Raw genomic sequence first — 24,321 nt, 5'->3', positions numbered from 1 at the left:
TTAGGCTTGCTTAAATTCCTTTTTTTGCACTTCAGACAGTTTGTGAGGGACTGCAACTAAATTATTTTTCCTGCCATACAGATTAAAGAAACGTGCACCTTGTTTGTCCATTTTTGATATTTGCATTTTTGACAAGATGATATGGCCCCTATGAGCCCTGGCTGGGCTCCATTATGAAGAAAAAGACTAGATTTAAGAGCACTGTTTATAAAACTATGAATGATACCGAGGAGTAGATTTGAAATCTCTTAAGATTTTGAATTGCTTGGGAGTCTTGTACTTATGTGTACACATCACACAGTAGTGGGATCAAAGGACTTGCATTTCCCTATTTAAAAAAACGGATGAAGAAAATGATTTTCACTACATAAAAATGGTTCAATTATATAGTGTACCATTATGCGTAGTTTATTCCCTTACAACACTGCAGTCTACACCCTCTTAGAACCAGGAACCACATTTTGTTTGAAATGAACTCAGTATACCAAAATACCAAGTTTTTCCTCAGTGTATCAATTTATGGTTGATTGAGACACTGGTTGTATCATTTGATCAAATGACTGGAATTCTGAATTATGAAGTGGAGGAGGAATTCTGATGGGTCACATGATTTGCGCAAATATCAACTACTGTATTTTTCCGTCCTTAATGAGTGAGCAATGGCACACGTGTGACTGTTACCAGCAGAACAGTAAGAACCACCATCAGGAGAAGAATATAGATACATTTGGGCCCTGAGTGCTGACCTGGGAACAGTTCCAGTGTTTTTCACATAATTGTTGGGGTTAGGAGCAGGGTTTGGTATGCCAGTCGCAAATTGGTAGTTAGAGGCTGGAGGCACCTGTAGCTGACGAGACTGCAGGCCTTAATTGCAGCTAATGGATGGCTCAGCTTCACATCCCCTCATGTGTTGCTTGTTAAATGTGCATGAAGATTAACTGGATTCCCAGAAACCCGTTCTGCCATTAGTACATATTAGTCTTTGTTGCTACTACAATCAATATTTGTTTAAAGGATGATACATATTTTTATGTTTACACCCAGTGAAATATTAGAATGATTAGTTCCGGTCTTAAAGGGTCCTATTGCTGTCTGATTCCTGTTGTCCCAGATTTCTTAACACTCTTGGCTGTTAGCCTCTTGAAAGGCAGTTCTTAAGACCTGCAGGACTGTGACCCTTTAGGACTGGAATTGGCCTCCCTGATGTCTAAAAAAAATAAAATACAATTCTGCATTCTACCATTTTGCATTTAGATGTTTTCAGATATATCCAAGCAATTTTTTAAATTTACATTTGTGAAACTACAGCACACATTCCATTAGGAACCCAGCCTAAAGCGGTACCTGCATATAAACTAAGCTTTAAAAACTGCCATATAATGGCCTAATGCAGCCTAGCTTCATCCCTTATATTGATTTGATGCTTACAGGAAGTGACTCCACTCCAGTCTCTGTGAATAAGACCTCATTCGCAGCAAACAAGTTTGAAGGCATTCCACATCAGCTAAGGTATACAAACCTCCCTGCACTCTAAGAGGTCACATGGAAAACCTCCTTTAATTCTGCAAGTCTTCGTAGTGTTTGCAGTTTGGTGTAATGTACGTTGTGAGTTTTTTATTTGTGCAGAATTTCCCTTTGTGATTCTTGTTTGCTTCATTTGTTTTCTTGTACTAGCACTACTTCTTGTTCCGCCAAATCTACATTTGGTCCAAGGGTCCTTCCCAAACTACCTCAAAAAGGTAGGTCCCCACTAGCTCTTAAGTTCTAGAGAGTTGTAAAGTCATCTGAGACACCATCGGTAGATGATTGTTCCCCTTTTCACCTTGACTGGTGCTTCTTATTTCATCTCACTGTATGGCTTACAGTAAATGCCTATGATGGAAGTGAAGCTCGTTTTTGGTAAGTAAAACATTTTGTGTTATGGCTGTTGAATACAAGTAACTTTATGGTGCTGTTCCCTGTTTTAGTGGCACTACGGAAGATTGACACCATCCATCATCCCTCCATAGACAAGCCCAGTCAGCCCCCTGAGTTGTTTCAGAAATCCCTCCAGACTACTGAGACTCCTCACAAGGCTCAACTTCCAGAAAAGCCTAACCTGGGAGACTTGCCACCAAAGCCCCAGGTCTCAGACTTACCCCCAAAGCCGGGAGAATTGCCACCCAAACCCCAGCTGTCTGACCTTCCCCCGAAACCCCAGCTCGGGGACCTTCCCCCCAAGCCTCAAATCAAGGACCTCCCCCCTAAGCCCCAACTCTCGGACATTCCACCTAAGCCACCAGTGGCCGACCCCATCCAGAGGCCGCCCGCCGGGGAGGTAACACCGAAACAGCACCCCCCTGACGCATTAGCCTCCACCCAGCAGGGGGAGCTGGTACCCAAACAGCCCAGTGAGGACACCAATGGCACCCCACCCAGTGCCTCTGAGATGCCTGTTCCACTGCCCAGGAAAATCAATACAGTGAGTAGTGATGCCTGCCTCAAGTCTGTTTTGAGGAAGAGGCAACGTGTGGATATATTTGGATCTTTAGAGCTACAATCTGGGGGCTCCTCAGGACTATTCAAACAGTGAATACTCACAGAACAGGAGACATTACTCATTCAGGACAATCTGATTCAAGTTTAAATGGTTTAATATTTATCTCTTGCCATTAAATAAAATTTTTTAGATAACAGTTTGAAACACCATCACATATTTGTCATTATCCTAAAAGGGCCAAGTTTTTTGTTTTAGCCCAGCTCTTAGACACCTTATTCTGCTTATCAAGGTCTTGATTGAAGACCATGATGTGTTATTTTGGTTGAATCAGGTGTTATAGTACTGGGCCAAAGCAAAAAAAACCTGTACCCACAACCTAAGATTTGACTACTCTGGGAGGTATTTCATGAAGTAGGACTGAGTTAGCTGGATAACTGCACCGAGCAAAGCCCGGACCTCTCCCAAATCTGAAACATGGACTGTAAAAAGAGCCGTTCTGGGTTTTACTCAGCGTGGTTATCCAGTTAGTTTAGTAATCCTGCTTCGTAAAACACCCCCCAGGTCTAGATTAAATCCCTTTTGGTAAGATACATTATGTAAATTTTATTATGTCATGTTCTGTAAACAGGGGTGACAAAGAGCGTGTCTTTTTCCGACTATTTCGATTGAGTAGTGATTGAAAAGATATATTAGTGGGCTAAACATCAGCTTCTGTCCAGTTTGTCAGCCTGGTGTTTCTAATCTAACTTCATGTGAATGACAGTTATAAATGGTCCCATAACACAGTAAAAGAGCAGAGGTGGAAAGTTCTACCTCTTGGCAGAATAATTATGTTGATTAGCAAATCCAGGTGATTGGAACAAAATACTGAAGAGGACTTTTACTTTCTGAACCTGGATTTTCCACCTGTGTCAAAGAGCTGGGCGTTTGTGCTTTCACGCAGGGGAAGAACAAAGTGAGGCGGGTGAAGACCATCTATGACTGCCAGGCGGACAACGACGACGAGCTCACTTTCGTGGAGGGAGAGGTGATCATCGTCACAGGAGAGGAGGACCAGGAGTGGTGGGTAAGTGTGTCTCCATGGCAACTGCTTCTGTGACTACCATCAGCAGCTGTGCGGTATGGGATTTCCGGGGCATTTTCTTCAGCAGAAATGTAGATCCGTTATTCCCAAAAGAAATCAAGAATGATTTAGAGCATGAGCCTAATAATTTACTCAAAGGAAGAACTCACTGTGTACTGTGCGTTTATTGTTCAGGTGCTGGAGTCACATTCTAGATTAACTGATCACAGCAGTCCTTTGCCCTAAGTGATTTGTGTCTGTTGCAGATTGGACACATTGAAGGGGACCCGGAGAGGAAGGGGGTGTTCCCCATGTCTTTTGTGCACATTCTGTCTGACTGACTGGAGGACGGACAGGTGTGAGGCCCCTCCTTCCTGCACAAGCTCCGCCCCTCTGGCCTCACACACCGTTGAGGGCACAGCCTCTGTACATAGCTGCTGTTACAGCCAGAAGCAAAATGGACACAAAACAAGGAAGAACCCTATGTGGGTTCATCTCTGCTTAGGGATGAATTACATATGTATTGTAAATAAATGGTGTTATCCTGCCTTTACCAGTATTATCATAGCCTGGACCCTGGGACCTGGCACATCTTACTGGGTTTGCTGTAGCCATCCTCGGAGTCTAGCACTTAACATCTTAGTCTATGCTGTCACTATATGTGCGTGTATATACATTGTATGTGCATATGTATGTGTATATATATGTGCACACTTCAGTACATATACATACATGTATGTGTGTATACACGTGTTTATACATACAGTTACCTCTGGTGGTTTATTTTTAAGGCAAACTTGTTCAAATCATATCCGTATTAGCTTAACTGTTTATTGGTGATATCGCCTCTTCTATTCCTAGAAACAATTCCTTTGCAAGTTCAGGAGAGCAAATAAACAAGGAATAGATTATTTAATCAATCCTCCACTTCTCTCCCTGTGGAGGTTGTGCTGCACAGAAAAGACAATGCAACAACAAAGCCAGTGTAAATGTTTTTTGTTTTTTTTAAGCTAAGTACAAATGCACGTCCAAGGATGAAATATGTATTCATTAAACAGATTCCTTAAACTTGCTTGCTTACCATTAGAAGAGTTGTATAGTTTGTTATCTGTATGTTCCTATGGCAGGCGACAGCAATCAACCGTAATCTGACAGGTGTCCTTCAAGTATCGGAAGCTGCAAAGGGCCGTGTCCCCCCAGTAGTCATGCAGGAGTTGCACTGGAAAAGCCCTGCCTGACCAGAGATGAACCGCGAATAGTATTTTTCTCATAATCATCCCCCATACCAGTAGCAGTAGTGGTGCTGTTCTTATAAGTGTCTACATAATTTTATTTGCTAATGTTTTTTCAACTTTATTGTCAAAACTGGGACCACAACCCAAGGAAGCAACTGCTGTCTCCTGGGAGAATTGGGGGGGGGGGGGTTACTTGGTACGTTCCACTGAGGTCTCTCCTGACAGACGAATGAAGGCATGGGACCCTGACACCACCCCACCCCCCAACCTTTCATGCAGTCTTGGACCAGTCCTTGGGGCCATCCTGACATGCTAGATGCTTTGAGCTGTCTGTGGACATGCACAAAACACAGACATTGAGAAACACAATCCCAGCATGCAGTCTTCTGCTCAAGGTTCAACACCTCATTAACATTTGTGATATATCAAACTGTGGAGTTATTTTTAATTTTTCTTTTCTCCTGGAGATGTCTGGAGTGACCGATGAAGGTATTAACATGAACCAGACTCTCACCGTGCCTCTTTAGTCATTGTGTTATGTTTAACAGTGCAGGGAGAGGAGGAATTTGCATTAGATATTAAGTCTTTAATGTATTAACAAGAGACAATGTATTACTATATGAATGCTTCCTGTAGTATATTTGAAGTTCATGGTCAGATACATTTTCAGTCATATATATATATATATATATATATATATATATGCATCATGTAATATACATACGTACAGTCACACATACATATCTGTGTGTGTGTCTGTGTGTATGTAAATTCATCTGCAAGTGTGACAGCTCATTTATCCAAGTATTGGAAATCATTGTTAAGTAGAATGTGATTTGTCCAGTAGTTGTAACAAGAGCTTGACAGCATACATTCAATACAAAATCTTTAAGTTCTTTTTTTTAAATGCAGTTCAGGACTACACAAGTCTCTGATTTACAGTTTGTGTAGATGTTTAGATTTGGCCTGCATTGAGACGTGAACAAGAGTGCAATTGTAGTTTAGTGAATATTTATTTCATCCAGAATTTGAGGCGGTCAAGGGGAGTAAAAAAAAAAAAGTGTTCACATGGTCACCTGTTTCATGTAAAATTCTGCACAAAGTGATCTTTTACATGCCTCTGAATATGCTTATAAATGGCATTGCCGTTCCTATTTTTACATATTTAATTGTGAGAAATAACTGGACATAGATGTAAACCTTAGTTTTGATTTCCCATCCCTTCACTCACCCCAGTTCCTGTGTTTTAGTTCTGTTAGAAGTTAGGCGTTCTACCCAGTCATTCCATTTTTATCAATTAAAGGTTTTACATTGGAAAAAAAAAATATATGCAGTCTCATTTCTTGGCAGCAGATGGTTCATTCTAATGGAATTGGATTCCATGCATTATTTGATCATTTACAGCCACTCGATTAAAACAAATGCCAACAGTGGTGGCATTTTTGTATGCATTATAGAAATAGTCCCAAAGTTAAATGGCACACTGCTAGAACTGGAATTCACAAAACATTCTGCCTCAGATGTAATGGGTCTGAAGGTACAGTATTCAGAATTAGTCTTCAGTGGCAATTCATGCAAAGTGTCTCCACACAATGTTGTAATCAAGAGGTAGTACATTCAATGTACTCATCCCCAAACAGCCCATCTAGACTCAGTGTAGAGTTGCCACATCCTGAACTCATACCAAAAGCACTATCTTTGGCTACTATTAAAATTAGAACAAGTGTGAAATGCACCACCTTAATTTGACTACGTTCGTGAACTGCCAAATGAGCAATGTTTAGAAGAGTTAGTCAGTCCAAGAGAAAGGGATAGCATTTTGGCTTTGCACAACTTTATTCCATGAACCCTTTATGATAACATCCAACTGAGCAGTAAATTATTGGAACCCTCAGGAAAAAGGAAAAAACAATCTTTAACAGGCAGCTTTTTACAATATAGCAGCACCAATACAAACAACTTAAACTTTTGTTATCCATTCTGGATTAATGTGAAACATTACACAAGTGGTTCATTTTAGGTTTTGGCCCTTCTGTGCAGACTTCTTTGGGCTTTGATCATTTTTCTCCACAGATTTGATGACACCAACTGCTACGGTCTGCTTCAAGTCCCTGGCAGCAAAGCGACCTGAGGGAGGCAAAAGAGCATGGAATAAGTAGGGAGAATAGGATTCAGAACACCACAATGTCGACCCCTTCCAAATATAGGATTTTGCCCCAAACTCTGAACTTAGTTTATACTAGTAATGACAAGAATACTGTAGGTGAGGTTGAATTACTGCAGCACAGGGAGTCTTAACCCTGACTGAATTACTTTTGCACTGCTCAGTATAACAGGACACAGGCCACCAGTTCAGGTTCGCACAGACCACGGCAGTGTGATTAATGGCCAGAGCTCACCTAAAGGAGGGTAGCTGAAGAAGCTCTCCACACACAGGGGCTTATTGGGTGTCAGCTTGACCGTAGCGGCATCCCCAGACACCAAGAACTGAGGGCGGTCCTCGAGCTTCGTCCCTGTCCGGCGATCAATCTTCTCCCTCAGCTCAGCAAAACGGCAGGTGATGTGAGCAGTGTGGCAGTCCAGCACCGGGGAGTAACCAGCCTTGATCATGCCAGGGTGGTTAAGAATGATCACCTGGAATGAACATTAAAATGATTATGGACTTCAGTCACAAATGGTGCAGTCATCTTAAGAGTACCTTCTACCCCTGGTTATGGAACGAGCACTATACAAGCCGACCTGGGCGGTAAAGCTGGAAACATCTGAGGGCGGGTCATGCTGGGCATTGCCAGCCACATCCCCACGTCGCAGATTCTTAACGGCCACATTCTTGATGTTGAAGCCAATGTTATGACCCGGCAGGGCGGTCTGGAGGCCCTGGTGGTGCATCTCAATGGACTTCACCTCAGCGGTGAGCTTAGCAGGGGAGAAGGTCAATAGCATGCCTGGCTTCAGCACACCCGTCTCAATTTTCCCCACAGGAACCGTGCCCACGCCTGCAGACAATGAGGCAGAAGAAAGCAAATGCCACTCGAATCATCACCACCCCTCCCCACCCACTTAAAAGCAGCCTACCAAAAGTGACCATTTATAAAAAAAATAAATGCATTGGCATGTCCATGCACTCCATTCCTGAAAATTCTGCCCTAGAGTTCACTTGCCTCCAATCTTGTAGACATCTTGCAGGGGCAGTCGCAGGGGCTTGTTTATAGTTCGCACTGGGGGAGAAATGGAGTCCAGGACCTCCAGCAAGGTTCTACCATTTGCATTTCCTTCCTTTCGTTTGACTTTCCACCCTCTGAACCAGGGCATCTATAGATGGGAGGGACAAGGCATTCCTGTGCAATTATGCTTTGAATAGAAATGACAATAGCAAAGCCCGACAACAAAGCATTGATTCAGCTCCAGAAACCTGGACACACTATGTTATTCCTGAAAGTGTGTTTGCAAACATACCTTAGGAGAAGGAGCCAGCATGTTTTCACCGTTCCAGCCAGACACTGGGACAAAAGGAACAGCTGTGGGATCATAGCCGATTTTCTTGATGAAAACTGTCACATTACGGACTACTTCCTCGAAGCGCTTCTGGCTGTAAGGCGGCTCCGTCACATCCATCTTGTTGACACAAACGATCATCTGCTTGACCCCAAGGGTGTAGGCCAGCAGGGCATGCTCCCTTGTCTGTCCATTCCTGGAGATGCCCGCCTCGAACTCCCCCTTAGCTGCTGACACCACCAGTAGCGCGGCATCAGCCTGTGAACAAACCAGAGCTAGAAAATGGGTAGTAGCATCAAACTATAATTATACAAAAATAAAATTACCGTGAGCCAAGTAGCACACGTGGCCGTGATTTGTTGTCTACCGAGCGATATCGCATACCTGAGATGTCCCCGTGATCATGTTCTTTATGAAGTCCCGATGTCCTGGCGCGTCAATGATGGTAATTGAGAACTTGTGCGTGTTGAACTTCATCAGGGAAATATCGATTGTAATCCCACGCTCCCTCTCCGCCTTTAGTTTATCCAAAATCCAGGCAAATTTAAAGGAACTCTTACCCATCTGTTTAATAATAATAAAAAAAGTGTTAGCAAACACAGGGAGGTTAGTGGCAAACTACGATTTACTACTCTAATTAAATGTGCGGTCAAATTAGTTCAAACACCAGACTTGCTCAACCAGGCATGGTTTTCGAAAGTGTAGCTACCTGTGTTGCAGCCTTCTCAAATTTCTCGATGGTCCTTGGATCCACGCCACCACATTTATAAACGAGGTGGCCTGTTGTGGTAGATTTACCACTGTCCACATGGCCAATTATTACTACGTTTATGTGAATTCTTTCTTTAGCCATTTTTCGATTATATAAGGGCACACGGTACCACAAAGAATCCTATTGTATGGAAGTTTTGCGATCGCTAGGCTATATAATAGTTGTTTCTCTTTCTCTCTTGAAAAAGAATCAAAGCAATCGCCACAAGACGCTTATAAAGCTGCAAACCAATTAATGGAAGGCCGGTATAGGCTATACCGGTTCCTTTTGATTAAACTCCGGTGTAGGCATACTAATCAGCGATACTGATTAAGGACAGATAAAATATTTATCTCTATTGCCTAGCATAATTAAACGAACACGCTTATAAATGAACTGGAACCTGGCTTTATGATAAGGTATTTTAACGAGATCAGAAAACGCATACTTCGAATACACGTGCAGTCACCAGACTTAATATTTTAATGACTCAACCATGGGACCCTTCGAGAATGATATATATATATATATATATATATATATATATATATATATATATATATATATATATATATAATACACACAGTGATCCAAATGTAAAAAATAATAATAATAATAATAATTTTAGAATACTTTAATCTATTTGACTTATCCACCTGCTTATATTCTGACCATCTTTAAGTGATCAGATATATAAACCTAAAGATGGTCAGAATATAAGCAGGTGGATAAATCAAATAGATTAAAGTACTCTAAAATCTTTTTCTTTTTTAAACTTTTTTTTACATTTGTTTTTACATTTGGATCATTGAGAGAAAATATGGTTATTTTTTTATTTTAAAAATTCATAAAATTTTGAAAATTGGAAAAGTTGTTCAAAGTTGCTGTAACCTATGCGGCAAACAGAACAGCATATTCTGTACATAATTAAGCCTAGGCTACTCCGTTGTCAGCTTAGGCTACTTTAAAAGCCAGCCAGGATACAACGGCTAGTAATATTACATAACGGAATTCCTTTGATCATTCAGGTGTATGATGGAGTAAAACATCAATCAAATAAGGCTATCGAATAGTCTAGGCCATTCCTGGATCATAGAGGAATTCATTATTTAAAAAAATAAATAAAATAAAAAAGTATGAACGGAGAAGGAAATGAAAACTACGCCATATGTATTATATACATCCCTGTTATACTGGTCCTTATTCACCGCCGATTTTAGCGCGTTTTCTTTCTATTTACGCAAGACATCCAGCGATTCCTTTTATAGTTATCGCCTGCTGTGCCTGAACCTGTCTAACGCAATGACGTTTAGCCTTGGCCAACCCGGAAACTGCAGACAGCTGAAAAGAAGCACCGCACCAAAGGTCTATATTGCGAGCTTGCGTGATATCCACATAGCGGCTGCCTATTTCCGTATCTGCTCAGAAAATTCAAACACCTAAGGTACTGTATGCAATCTTAATGTTGTTTTATTGTAGGATCGTATTTCTGAATTTCTTCCCCGATCATCCATTACAATCAACCGTCCTAAATACAATTTGCTTGCTGCGAAACAACTGTATGGGAATCATGTACGTTATTTGACTGCTGGCTGAACAATGATAACGGTATTATTTAATTACACCCACGACTATTCAGTGGAGCTCCGCACCAAAGAATTATCGCCGAATTTGTAATTTAACTCGAACCTGAATGTAATCCTCTCTACTTGCACGTTTGTAAAATCGAAAGCTAAATTTTGAAATAAAAGAAAAGGGCGCAGCATCTCCAGGTGCGCATCATTTAGTATCCACTTTATAGATTATATATCTAATGTTACACTTTCTATATAGCAACTGTATGTATTATCTGACGCATGCAGCAACAGGCAATAGATTGAAGCCCAAGAGAAGTTAACGATCTTAAAATGGTTTGTAGCTCCATCTTTTTTAAACTTGCAAAGATTATCTCCAGACTCGAATGTTAGGGTGACATCCGAGTAACATACTTTTTAAAATTCCAAGTATAAAATATACTTTCTTTCAATGAATGCCTGCTTTTCACGTGGTTCATGTCGATGCACTATTCATTTCCTACACGTCACGCAATTTTAAAAAAAATTGACTTAATATTATTTAAAATGGGTTAAGTATGGGGCGTTTGATTTCGGCAGTAACATGACCACATAAAATTGTAGCCTATATCAAGCGAACTTACAGGTAATTAATCATGTGATCTGAGTTTTAACGAAGTAGAACTTTAGTGCCACATTTGCTTCTCTTATAGCACTCATGAAGTTCAATACTATCATATCCTATCGTACTGCACATAATACGCCATTTTAAGTCCTGTACGGTATTTTCAAAAATGCAGTATAGGTTACTTTTGTGGTAAAAAAATCACAACCATCTCGCAAAATCAACGGAAATGCTGAATAGTATTGCCAATGGCGTAAACGTCAGCGTAAATGATTATGGATATGTTCCAGAAGGAAAATTACCTGCGCATTATTTACTACAACCAAAGTAATTAGCTAGCCTACCCTTTAGAAAGGACAATATACAGACAAACAGTAGAGACCTGCTTAGTCATCATGGAACAGTCAATGATTGATGTTGTTTTGCATTACACAGCCTTTTACAGGAAATAAGCGTAATAGTAATCAATATATCTTCAATATGAATATATATATATATATATATATTTCCTTTTCAAATACAAATTTGATCAGAAATTAATTGCCTTGTGAAGCTCTTTGCTGTGTTGCTTCTTACACACTCCAGATCTGGCTGGATTCCACATGTTGGTATTTTACTCCTCTCTGACTGTGTGAAAGTGAAACCAACAGAGCCTACCATATATGAAATGGCCATGTAGTCCACGCAGTATCAGTTCACTGTATTATTTTTGGGCCAACTTTGTGGCTCAAAATGTTAATTGATAGCTTGGCAGAATTTGAATATGCGAAGATGGAAATGTGAAATTATTCATTTTCCATTTGGTGCTGACAAGGGTCAGATATACCTGTCTGTTTAAATGGACTGCATTTATATAGCGCTTTTATCCAAAGCGCTTTACAATTGATGCCTCTCATTCGCCAGAGCAGTTAGGGGTTAGGGGTTAGGTGTCTTGCTCAAGGACACTTCGACATGCCCAGGGTGGGGTTTGAACCGGCAACCCTCCGACTGCCAGACAATCCGTCTTACCTCCTGAGCTATGTCGCCCCTGTTTATCAGTCTGTTTGTCATAGATTTAGTTTACGCACACACATGCACACACACTCATAGAGTACATAATTTATAATAGATTTCAACATTTTTACACTCTTAGGGACATTAAAGGGGATAATCAAAAGATAATGTATCATTGAGTAGTAATCCATCTCCAAAACTGGTGTTTCATTGCTAAGGAATTGAGCTGAGATCTCAGTGATGAAAGTAGCTGGTGAATAATTGGTAATGAAGCTTGTCTTTCCACATGTGGTGAGAAACACTGTATTCTTCTAGAATGCAGTGATAAAACAATGCTCCCCCTGCAATATGCTGAGAACACTACCTCCAGATTGGGGTCTCTCATATAGAGTCTCACTGTGGGAGAAAAACTGGGACACCAGTAATGGCATTCGACTGTGAAGCTGGGGTTCTCACATTGTGCGTAGAAACCCTCTATTAATATTATTCCACTGGATCAAGGCCATCCTTTAGCTATAACATCATAACATTTATCTATAACATTAAGTAGAGTTGGTTGAGTTACAACGGCTGTGGTTGTGAGACAAATTTAGGTGTGTCACTTGTTAGGTGTGTCCCGGGCAGGTGTATGCAACAAAAAAAAAAACTAGGCTAATTAGGCCCTAAAGAATTTGCATACTACTTTACTTTGTCCTTTATTAATGAAGAATGGTTATAAAATCATTTTCAGAAATCTAGTTGGTACAGATTTGGCCAGGCTATTTTTAATTGAGTAGATTTATACCGTTTCCCTTACATTACCACTTACTGCTTCATTTGGGTCATATTAAGTGGTGTTGCCTTCATGACCAAGCTGTTTCCATAATATAGATGTGTAGAATGAATGACAAATTATTTTTTCTGATATTATTTTCTCAGCGGTACTCCATATTCAGGCTGATTTGCAGGGTTTATAATCTGTCCAAATATTTTGTAATCAAAACATACAGCTGAGTTCTTACTGGTAGATACTGTAGCTATAGCATGGCACCTGCTCAAAGTCTCAAAGTCTTCTGTCCGTAGTTTTAGTAATCTCTTTGACCCCTTATTGCACTTATTGCTATAGTTCCTCTATGTCTTAAGTGTCTTGCAGCATTTCCCAGCTGACCTCAGTCCTTTATGCAAGTGAAACTGTCATGTCCCTTTGCCTGTGAAGAATAGGGTGTTTGGTTCACAAGCCTAACCAGAAAACATCACTTCCTGTTTATCACTTCCTGTTCTGCTTTGAGCTCTGCAGACATGCACCAGGCTGCAGACAGGAAAGATATCTTCATTTCACTTAAAAGGCAGAACATGGACACAGGTTATAACCCTTCTTCCACGTCTGTTTTCCTTCTTTTTTGGGATTATAACTGTAAATTACAATTACCTAACTGCTATTTGTCAGTTGGCTTACTTCTGGTTGTACCAGAAACTATCAAACTAACTTAGCTTTTCTATAATTAACTAATGTGTCTATATGCATGTGAAAAGAGACTTTATATTACAGGATTTTCGACAATGTAAAAAGCTTTTGAGGATTGACCCTTTAGCTTATGTGGTGATACAGTAGCAAATACAGACATCTATTGTACAAAAAATAGTCAAACATAAAAAAATACTATCATCTTTACTATGCAGAGTCACTATAATCTCTGTTGGAAATTGTTATTTACGTAGTCATGCATTGTCTGATGGCTTTTTTTGGCTTGAAGTGGAAGGTGGTGGCATGCATTTGTCATGAGAAACAGCAGCCCTGGTAATTGTACCTCCATAAACCTGAAAAAGTGAAACTTAACAGCTTGACTCAAGTGTATGTATAATTGCTTAGATTTCTGCTAATACTGCCTCTGACTGTAGTGAATGGTTTTTTGATTAACACTGTCCAGATGTTGTAACCTGGATACAAGTTTAGAGTAGTAGACTGCATTAGTGTGGAACACAAATGTGAGGTAATGGTTGGGGTACACGTGTGGAGTATTGTTCTGGACTTATGCAGCTCAACGGATGTTGTGAGGGTGGCACTGAAGTTCATACCTTTGAATATGGTACCTTAAGTGGAATCCCTTAGTGAAGTACACAGTACAATGAATAGATGCAGAGAATTTCATATAAGCTGAGCGCTTCCATCTTTGATTTCCACAGTGAATTTCTTACTCATCTTCCCACCCATCTTAATTGTTAAAACTAATTGGAGTAATTATTTGAATAAATAATTGGTACATTGGCTCTAAAGCAGTTGGTGAATGAAAGGTGCTGTAAGGGCCAGAGTGACTTTTGAGCAAAATATATGATATATAACATAGTACTTCTGTAATTAGCCTATACGATTACTTGCTTTATCATGATGCCACATTTGCTCATTTGATCGTACTTTCTTTTTTTTTTAACTTATAATGAATGTGAAACTCTCTTCTCTCTCTCTCTGCTTCCTATCTTTAACAATATATCAGTTACAAATTTGGGCCCACATCAGAGCTGAGCGGTGGTGGTGCCAGAGACACTTGTTCAGCACTGTTTCCCCATGTTCTCTGATTCACCCTTCTATTCGCCTTGTATAGTCTGAGTGAATGAAAACCTAACACAAGTGACCTTTTCTATCCTGTCTCTTGGAAGCCACAATGTTTTGCCACCATGCATGGGAGTGTGACACAAACACAGGGGACGCTTTTGCTATAGACACAGTTGTTGTCAATACAGGCACGCTTGCCCTTTATTGCATCAATCTAACAGCTATTTTTTTCTCTTGAGAACGGAAAAATACTCTCCCGACCAAGTTCAGACTTCCTGCAACGTCGGCAGCCATAATGCATGCTGGAGTTTTGCTTGTGAGGTTTAAAATCATTTAAGTCCCCAGGCATCAGTTAAAAGGTTCATCTCTATGGAAGCGATTGATCAGGTCAGTTCCAGTTCCCTGTGATGTTTTCATACATCGAAGCTCCAGGGTACAGAGGTTAAACTGTGATGCAGGAAATAGGGTGGACATACCCTGGAGCCCCTCCCCCTTTTAGTTTAGAACACTATCTGCAATATGGGAGAGTTTCTGTGCTATTGTAGGTACTATTTTTCACTTGTGTATTCCTGTGGTGAAAACTGTTTATATCCAAAGCCCTTCCATGTCTTTGGTGCCCTCAGTCACCTTTCACCCTCCACTGCCAGCTCCATTAGGTACTGTTTTTAAGCTAGTCCCCCACAGTGGATGGTAAAATGTGATGATTTTGGCACAACAATGTCATGGTAAAGAACATTGTTGTTCCTTTTTTAAGCACAGCGTCATGCAAACAGAAATCTATGCAAATGTTTATGTGGGGATATATTCTCCTCATAAATGATGTGCTGTGCTACTTCCTGAAGGAAGTTGAGTCAGATGTCCTTTGCTGGTGTCAAAAGGTATAGTGAGTCTGAAGTAATCTGGGCTGATTTCAACTGATAAGTAGACTGACTATTACCCAGACTATATTTGGCCTTTCTGCTTAGCACATGCTCAGTGAAGTGCATTGTTTTCATAACAATGCTGTTATAGAGTTAGAGTTGCTTGTTAGTGAAAAACACAATGCTGGTGAAGGCATTTGTAGTCAAATAATATGGCACATAAGTGTCAATCATCAGCTCTGAAGTGATAGGAAACATTTGTTAATATTTAGGCTACTTTCTGTTTTCAAGCACAATTTCCATATATTTAATCTAAACTCATATTATCAGTACGTTTTTGTTACACATTGTATTATTGTACGAGGTATGTGAATATTAATTGGATGATTTCTAATTTAGGATAAAGACTAAACTACCGATAACAACGTGAAACTACATACTTTACATGCTGTTTGTGAAAAATTGCCATATGCTATTATGCATAGTGTGTGAGCATTATACCGCAGAATTTATCTTGAATTTTAAAGAAGTGGCACTTTCAACTGATGCAGCCGCCACTAAAGAATATGAGCTTTGTAGCTCCCATTTCTACCAGTCTTTAATTAGTAATCTCCAACAGTACAGCAAATTTCAGCCATCAAATGTCAACGCAGTCAGTGTAGGCCACTGCACTGTGGGTGGTATTCCTGTGATGAGGTTAAATGAAACTGTAATGACACCATCCTATGCAGTTAAAATGCAGAGCATCATTTCCAGTAGCTATACAGCCTTGGGATGTCACACTCATTTGAAGTAGATTTATACTGCAGCTAAATTATATAGGGAAGACTGAAGTACAACAGAGATAGTCTGAATGAAGTAGCAGCATGTGAGTAGATACAACTAAGAGATAATGCATTCAGTTCTCTCTCTCTCACAGACACACACACACACACAATATTATTATTTTTATATATGATATATATCACTCTCTTGATGACACAGAGAGTTTAGCTTGTTCATCTCCACCATCAGTTGTATAGGTTTCCCCTTTGCTGTGAATTGACATAGTGAAAAGTCCTGTTTTGGTGTACTGTACTGGTGTGGCACGAGATGGGTCTTTTCATTTGTGTCCTTCATAGTGCTTGAGGGTTGCAGTGTCTGCTGATTTTTGTGGTTTCCTTTCAGCCTGTTTAGACCTTGGAAGCAAGGTCTGCCCTCTTCCGTCAATCAGTGAAATAAACTGACCCCTTAATTCTGAAACACAGGCACAGCAGGCACTATGGCGCTCCAGAATCCCAGTTTGAGATCCCTGTCTTATAGTATATCACTCACAATGCAAAACAATGTTGAAATGGGAAAGTATTAAGAATTAAATCAAAACAAATTATCTGTGCTAACCATAAGGTACTATACAGACATGGTAGTACCACTGGCTTTTGGGCTTTTTTGGCTGAGTGATCTCCCAGAGATGCCTGCCCATCTGTGTTGGTTTTCTTTAGTGCTATACTACCATGTTGGTTTAATGTAGGTTGCGTGCCAACAGCAGCTCCCTAAGATTCAATGCTTCAAACCACACTGTTTGCAAAGGGCTTGTTATTGATAAAACCCAGAAAGTGGTCTTAGCCATTAGGTGGATGCTGCTGCAGGTATCTCAATCACAGTTACACAGTAGACTAACAACTGTATTACCCTGTGCAAAGGGTAATAACCCTTTTTAATTCCACTGAAAAGTATCCCAGTAAATAATATTATAGCCTATGTGTAGATAAATGATTATGCTAAATTTAATTCCCAGCTCTTTCTGAATTCTTCTCAGGCAGAGAAATTACTATAGCGGAATGGAACTGGAAGCTGTTTTTCCCCAAGTATTGTTATATACACAAACAAGAATGAAATTAATTTCAGGAGGTAGGCCTATTCCCAATTCCAAAAAGAATTTGGAAAAAAAAAATGAAGGCAGATCATTTACTTACCACTGAACAATCATTTTCTTGACATCCATTCAGCTGCTGGTTAGGATTTCGAAGGACCTAGATGATTAAGATCTGCAGTCCTTTAATGTCTTTATTTCCTGTTGCATTTTGATTAGCCTGCTAGCTGGTATTCAGGGAATGTTTCTGTTTGTCAGACAAGGTTATTTGTGTAAAAAAACCAAAGACATCAAAGCTGTGTTGGCCTGTATCAGCCATGAGCCACTTAGATAGCCTTGTAAAGAAGCTGCTTATTTTTAGACCGTGATCGTCTATGCTTTCCATTCATTCTCCAGCGTGGGTAACCTCAGTGCCATGTCGATTGTTCAAAACATTGATGATGATAGTCCGAAATTTGAAAAGACGTGACACGTCTGATCAAAATTACTTTCATTAATTTACATGAAATTAAAGTTTTCCATCTGCATAGTTATATAAATCAACACCCATTTGCTTGCAACTGGGAGATTTCTGGGATTTAAATCAGTGTGATTTCTTTAAACAAAATTAATTTTTGTTAGGTTAACAGTGCAGGTCTACACATGCGTACGTACAGCTAGCCTATCTAGTCTAAAAGAAGCGTCTATTAACTCCACGAGCTTTAGGACCTGGGGACTTTTACTGTATGACTGAGCGACGCTGTTGTTGAAGGTGGAAGTACTGTATCTCTGCCCGCATTCACGTTATTCGAGAAGGCAGACGTTGTAACGTTACATGGCTGAAATAGGAGGTGTAACCGCTATGTAATTAAAGGAGATTTCCCATCCGTGCATTTGTATCAGGTAAAGACAAAACTGTCCAATGTCTTGTAATGCTTCCACGTTTTGTCAGGTCTGCTTGACTCTGGGGGATCAGAGAGCTGAAAAGGGCAATTGTAGCCACGGGAGGTGCCTGAAGTCTCGGGTACATGTGCTTAGTAATGCTCAGATTCCTTATTCAACTCATTGTAGGGAAAATTAGCTAGCTGTCGAGTGGTCGCGTTGTAGTACAACTGAAAACAGATTCAACAAATGATTTGCTGGTTCTTTGGGTGGCCATACAGCTATTTCTCGGATGGACAAGACAGTTAGCTAGCTAGTTAGCTGGATACTTTATCTAGAAGGGAAGAGTTGCTAGATCGTTGCTTTAGGTCGACCTGTTCATATAATGAGATTCGTCTGAATGGAATTCTGTTTGGTGTGTGAAAGACTGCGGCAGCGGATTAGTCACATAGCCTAAGCTTTTTACTGTTATCACCAGAGAACCGCTTCTTTGCGATACTTGGCTAGCTACACCCGTATTGTATTTTACACTCACAAGCTGAGTTGACTTTAACACTAAATATCTGTTAAAACGTGGACATGATATGCAAGGAAATGTTGGTTGGCTAAGTATATTGTGCTTGATAGAACCCCAGCGACCGTCATTGTACCATGTCCAATGGTTTATGTCAGATTATCGTATCAAAAAATGCAAGATACTAAATCCGGAAACCCGCACGAATATGGCCTGTCTTGGATCGAATCAAAGCTACAATATTGGATTTTTTTCTCTGACCTATTCACGTGCTGCTGGGGAAAACAGCATTATGAACACGACCACAATGGTACACCAACAGAGTTAAATAGCCATCAGATATTATATTTTGATTTCATATTTTTTGACTACCCACTCCCTGCTTGAGAAACCTTAAATGAACCACATGTCATATACGTTAATTGTATTATGAAAACCATTAGTATGAGGTGCCAAAACCCTCTCTGATGGACCATGTTCCAATCCCTGGTCTTGCCCTCTTCACTCTCCCAAATAAAGTTTATCAGGAGATATCAGGGATTAAGTGAACAACCCAGTAGACAATATGGAAGGTTAATACCAGCATTAACTTGCCAATATAGCCAATGAGATGACAGAAGACAGGACAAGTTACTAAACTAAGAGTCTTTATTAATTCATCAAAGCAAATTGGTCATATGTTTTGTAACATGTCACAAGGGTGGTTATGAAATTTTGGATTGTTCTGCTGAAGAAAAAAAAATTGGGTCTATGTTTGGTTGAAGTCTCACTTCTTGTCCAAGGAGATCGGTACTAGATTGGCTGGTTTTGATAAACGACCATTAAATATATGCAATATATTGCCAAAGTGCGACATTTGTTTTTCCAGTGCTGTGGGATCGCCCTTTTTCAGCAATGCTGACGGATGATAGGAAAAACTTTGACGTCTGTTTTGATAGGTGGAGGTTTATGTCCAAGGAGGCAGATGGTATGATTCAATGGAATGTTCTGGCCTATGATTTGTGAAAGCGTGGTTGTGAGTGTGTCCTGTGAGAAATCGCATTATTTGGGTGAAATTGATTATGTGCAATGATTTATACTGCATAGAATTGAACCTGAATCTGACCTAAATCAGAATCTGACCTGAATTCTATGCTTTTGCTGGAGTTTTTTTCCCCCCAGTCCACTTACTCTTGTTAATGCTGCTTGCAAAGCTAGCTGTCTGTTGAAACAGAAATTACAAATTAGCCGGCTCTATTTTGCTGCTGCTACGTGGTTTTATAGTATGGAGCTGAGGGGCAAGAATGTAAATGTTGTGCAGTTAAACTGCACTTAAACCTTTTCCAGTTTTGGTGTCAAACTGTTTTTGCTAGCTACTTATTGGTTTTTCATGTTGCACGTGCATTGAAACAGTGTAGGCACATACAGTATATTAAAACAAATGCTTGTGATTTTAGAAATGTATGCTTTTCTTTTTTTTTTTTTTTTGCAGAGCCTGGACATTTTTTGCATTCTTTATTTTTCTTGGGTGTAAAAAGAAATTTCCAGAATTCCAAGAGGCTGTGCTGACTGTTCCCAGAAGGGACGTCGGTTTAGTCCCCAATGTCTATAAAGGGCCGCGCTCTCAAAACATCTAATGGAAGCAATTGATTATTTTTTTAACCCTGGTCTGTAGTGTACTTTCACTTCACTTTACGTTCAGCTATGCAAATAGTGACTTGGCTAAAATGCTTCACTAACATTTTTGCCAGGTGCCTGCACCGCATGTTCAAACACGAAGAGACAAACTGCCCTACTTCCAGAAGTTTGAGTGCTGGGGTTATATTTATTGGGTGCTATCTCGCAATCTGCGCGTGATTGTAAATGCTGTTGATGGAATGACGAAGCTTTGCCTTTGTGCTCGTCTGCATTGTTGACATTAGATAGGCTCATTATGGGCACTTGTGGAAAAGCAGCCGAGATGCTGATGAAAGAACAGCGTCACCAGCTGCTTCCTGGGCTCTCGTGTGACGCGCATGTTGGCCTTGGAGAGCGAAGCTTGTGGGCCATTGGTGTAAAATGTGCCTTATGCCTCAAATAAAGGACTTTGTTGCGTGGTTCAAGCGCTCGTCAGGAGAGGTTGCAGAAGCTCTTGAACACTGACCTGCGTGTGCGTATGAGCGTGTTGTCTGGGGCCGTGGTTTACAGAATTCTTCAGCCCTTTCTCACATCCTGTCAGTGATTTCTCTACGAAGCAGCGAGGAAGACAATGCGTGGCTCTCTCTACGAAACCCTTTTTACCCTCCTCTCCGCCAGCCTTCGCAAAAGTCACCAGCAACAGTTCTTTCGCTGACAATCAACTCCCACCAATTGCCATATGCACAGCATGACTCAGTTGTAAGTGTCATTGAATGCTTCGGCTGAAGCATTGCCTCAAGCATCAAACGGCCCACACAAACACATGTGCACAGCCTGTGGGCCTAATCTAGAGGGTGATATATCATGCCAAAGAGATTGATATAAGTATGAATATGGATATCATTTATCCAGGCAGACTGCTGCAATGTGTTCAAGCTGGGCCACACAGATGACAGATGAGTAGAGCTATAATTTTAGCACAGGCATTTCTAGTAGCCTAAATGTCACCAGAAGGAGATGAACAATTAGTAACAATTTGGGGAAATATAGCTGCTAGTATGTACTTAATGCAATTCTTATGACATAAATTCAGATGTTAAATTAGCTGCAGTGTTTCTGTTGGGAATTCTGAGTGTTGCACACTTGTTATAGTGTAAATTCTTGTTTTTCTGTGCTCCCTCAACCAGGTCTTTGCAGACAGTCTTTGCAAACTTGCACAGATGTTCACAGCAAACATTAACTCTAAACTTAGCCTAACTCTTCCTAAAAGGCTAAGCAGTGGAAGGGAGCAAAACACCTGAGGCATCATGATGATGAGAATTCTAATTCTGATAATTCATGCTGTCAACGTGACGCAAGAAGATCCTACAGAGTAGAATGTGCTTCTTTGGTTCTTCTGAGGTAACACAGAATTATGCTGTTGTCTCATTTTAAGGATAGTGCAGAGAGAAGTGCTGGTGGATTCAGGGAATTAGAAGCAGCCAAAGATATCCTTTGCTCTGCGGATTCTTCCCGTTTTGGTTTTAGATTTTGGTGATTTTTCTAGGTCACTTTTCTAACCTTACCCACAGCATGTTTCATTTTCCAGACTTTCTATCAACAGACATTCCAGGCTATTACCAATTTGTTGAATAAACTTTGAAAATTGTGTATGTAAGAATAAATAAATAAATCCTCTGGTCAGCTTGAAAATAAGTGGTTAGCACTGCGTCGTAGTAATGAAACTCAATAATTACAGTATACACACTCTTAGATTTATGGTCTACTGACGGTTTGTTCTTTTCCAACTCCAATTGATAATGAAAGTTTTATATGAACTTTGAGTCTTCGCGATTGTTAATTGCTTCCCCAGACAGTTTTGCGTTGTTGCAAATGCACTTCTGAAAGTGGTTCACTGTAGAAGTAGCAGTTACTGTGAAATAACCTCTCTATGAATGTGATGGCGCGCAGTCTGTGAATAGTTTGGAGCAAAAGCTACGTGGCTTTTATTTTCAGGCTCATTAAGTGTAACATCTCCCTGGGAAAGAAGGAAACGGGCAGAAATAACCTTTAACGGTTGATTGGCAATGCGCTAACAACACTAAGCAGTGCTGCTGCCCAAAATGGCTGTCTGTTTGCAGCAAGTCCTTGTCAGACTGTTCACCTGGGCGACTTGGAGCGTGCCACTTTGGTTTCTCTCTAACGACTTCCTCCGGCGGCCTGATGCGAGCTTGATTGAAGTGAGCCGAGGTTAAATGGCGAAGCAGGGGTGAGAGGACTACTACTGCGATCGCCACAGAAGCCGCAATTATGCCTCAATTTGGAAGTGATGCATCTGGGCACCTGTGGAGCTTGGATGAAAGAGGACTGGTGGTGTTGGGGGGCGGGGGCAAATTGCAGTATCGCCCATGCACTTTCAATTTGCTGCTAGCTCATGTGTTGTCTATGATTTTGACTGTCCTGTGAATGCAGGGCACTGCACGTAGGCTACCGTCTGATCAGTCGTTGTCCCGGATGCTCATTTGGAAGTTAAGTGATTGTTCACCAGAGATTCAGATGGGTCAACAGCCAAGCTGATGATACCTTTACCCAACAAATGTCTTGCCCAGCTTCAAACCTTGTGCAAACTGGATATGCTGCTCATGATTTTCCCATTTAGGTCTATGCCTTGTCCTTCAGTTCAGACGCAAGTTTGAACCTGCCCAGTTGGCCAGATGGTGTTTCCATTGCATTGGATGCTCTTCACTGGTTCCTATTACAGTGGGGGGTTTGTTTGGAGATGGCAGAGGTTTGTAAAGACTACAGAGAGGTATTCTCAGACAATAACCACAGCTGTAGACAGCTGGCTCTTGTGCTTTCAGTGCTTCCAAAATGCATTTGCAGCACAGTCTATTTGGGTTTCGCTTGGTGTGCAAGTAGGAAATATTAGCATTAAGATGTCTCTTAACTCATATATCAGCCTGTTAGTTGGCAGAAGTCCCATATTATACCTGGCAGTTGCTTCTTTTAGCCGTAGGACATTGTTTGACTGCACAGGAAGGCATGGGTGAGGCCACGGCTCTCTCAGGTTTCTGCATGGGATGTACATTTGTGTTGCTGCTGTTACTGTTGCTACGGTGCCAGGCAGTGCCGACTGTTCCTCACGCTTCTCTGGGAGTTGCTTTAATAGAATAGTGTTTTTTCTTAAAATGGAGCCCGCATGCTTAATACTGTAAGAGGACAGTCGTGTCTGGGGTGATATTCTGGGCAATGGGAATGATAATGTGTAACTTACCTGAAGTAATAATTTTATTATTATTATTATTATTATTATTATTATTATTATTATTTTAACTTTTGTACTCTTCGCAAAAAGGCATTTCTCTGCAAATGAGCTTTCATGTTCAGGTGGCTATCCAATGAGGCCAATTCATTTGTTCAAAAATTGATCTTTTTATTATTCTGTGTTTGTTAGCACTTTTTTTTTTTGCTGAAGTCAAGCGAAATTGTTCTGAATTTCTGGCTGCAGTCAGTGTTCACTGTAGATTTTAAAGCTGATCTTGTAACTTAATCTCGTCTGTTCAATGCAGATGTGCTGTCACAAAGACACCTTACACAGTAGCAAGGCAAGAGACAGAGCAAACAGGCAAAAAGAGCAAACCGTTCAAAGATCGCCTGCCTAATTGCTGTTGTTGTTTAGCAGCGGCATTTGAGTCTGAGATTAAACATTTTGCTCTGGTAATGGCTGTATTAGACTGACAGAGGTCCAAAGAGAGTTCACTCTGAAAGCCCTCTGTGCCCTGTGTTTAGATTGTAGCTGCTCTGCAGACATTCAGGGTTGACCGTATGAGGCTTAGGCCTACTTACGGGGAAAAGACTTGATGAAAATCATTTTAAGAATGAAATAAGTAGAAGCAATTTGTATGGAAGCACCGCGCTTATCACTGAGGAAATTC

General features: G+C 40.6%; 3 protein-coding genes across 6 annotated transcripts in view; 2 read left to right on the top strand and 1 right to left on the bottom strand.

The window, feature by feature from the left end:
* Positions 1-4,614, top strand: part of asap1b (ArfGAP with SH3 domain, ankyrin repeat and PH domain 1b) — a 110,639-nt gene extending 106,025 nt beyond the window's left edge. For all 3 annotated transcript variants that reach the window (XM_064330829.1, XM_064330831.1, XM_064330830.1), the window contains 5 exons: positions 1,431-1,509; positions 1,675-1,739; positions 1,968-2,461; positions 3,423-3,545; positions 3,809-4,614. In XM_064330829.1, coding sequence (XP_064186899.1) covers positions 1,431-1,509; positions 1,675-1,739; positions 1,968-2,461; positions 3,423-3,545; positions 3,809-3,883 — 836 coding nt within the window. In that variant the 3' untranslated portion in view covers positions 3,884-4,614. The remainder of the gene's footprint in view (positions 1-1,430; positions 1,510-1,674; positions 1,740-1,967; positions 2,462-3,422; positions 3,546-3,808) is intronic.
* A 1,975-nt stretch (positions 4,615-6,589) lies between these two features.
* Positions 6,590-9,242, bottom strand: eef1a1l3 (eukaryotic translation elongation factor 1 alpha 1, like 3). The gene is made up of 7 exons (XM_064330834.1): positions 8,982-9,242; positions 8,657-8,836; positions 8,234-8,530; positions 7,939-8,089; positions 7,517-7,773; positions 7,177-7,411; positions 6,590-6,904 (listed from the first exon to the last, which is right to left on the bottom strand). The coding sequence occupies exons 1-7, from the start codon at positions 9,123-9,125 to the stop codon at positions 6,789-6,791; spliced, it is 1,380 nt and encodes a 459-aa protein (XP_064186904.1). The 5' UTR covers positions 9,126-9,242; the 3' UTR covers positions 6,590-6,788.
* Positions 9,243-10,314: 1,072 nt separating this feature from the next.
* The window catches only part of LOC135252582 (CYFIP-related Rac1 interactor B), a 63,627-nt gene continuing 49,620 nt past the window's right edge, over positions 10,315-24,321 (top strand). The window contains exon 1 of one of the 2 annotated variants that reach the window (XM_064330826.1): positions 10,315-10,467. The gene's annotated coding sequence lies outside the window, so the exon portion shown is untranslated. Of the gene's footprint in view, positions 10,468-18,154; positions 18,319-24,321 lie in introns of those variants that run through there. The other variant, XM_064330825.1, reaches the window with a different exon arrangement.

The sequence above is a fragment of the Anguilla rostrata genome, chromosome 4 (assembly GCF_018555375.3).
Source record: "Anguilla rostrata isolate EN2019 chromosome 4, ASM1855537v3, whole genome shotgun sequence".
Taxonomy (NCBI): domain Eukaryota; kingdom Metazoa; phylum Chordata; class Actinopteri; order Anguilliformes; family Anguillidae; genus Anguilla; species Anguilla rostrata.
This window is presented reverse-complemented; position numbering and strand designations above follow the sequence as displayed.

Bases quoted from the DNA above. Each gene is read 5' to 3' on its own strand.
- eef1a1l3 (XM_064330834.1), bottom strand. From the start codon at position 9,125: ATGGCTAAAGAAAGAATTCACATAAACGTAGTAATAATTGGCCATGTG. The intron at 8,090-8,233 runs GTATGTTTGCAA...TCCCATCTATAG, and splicing joins TGCTGGCTCCTTCTCCTAAG to ATGCCCTGGTTCAGAGGGTG. The intron at 7,412-7,516 runs GTCGGCTTGTAT...TGTTCATTCCAG, and splicing joins TTTCCAGCTTTACCGCCCAG to GTGATCATTCTTAACCACCC.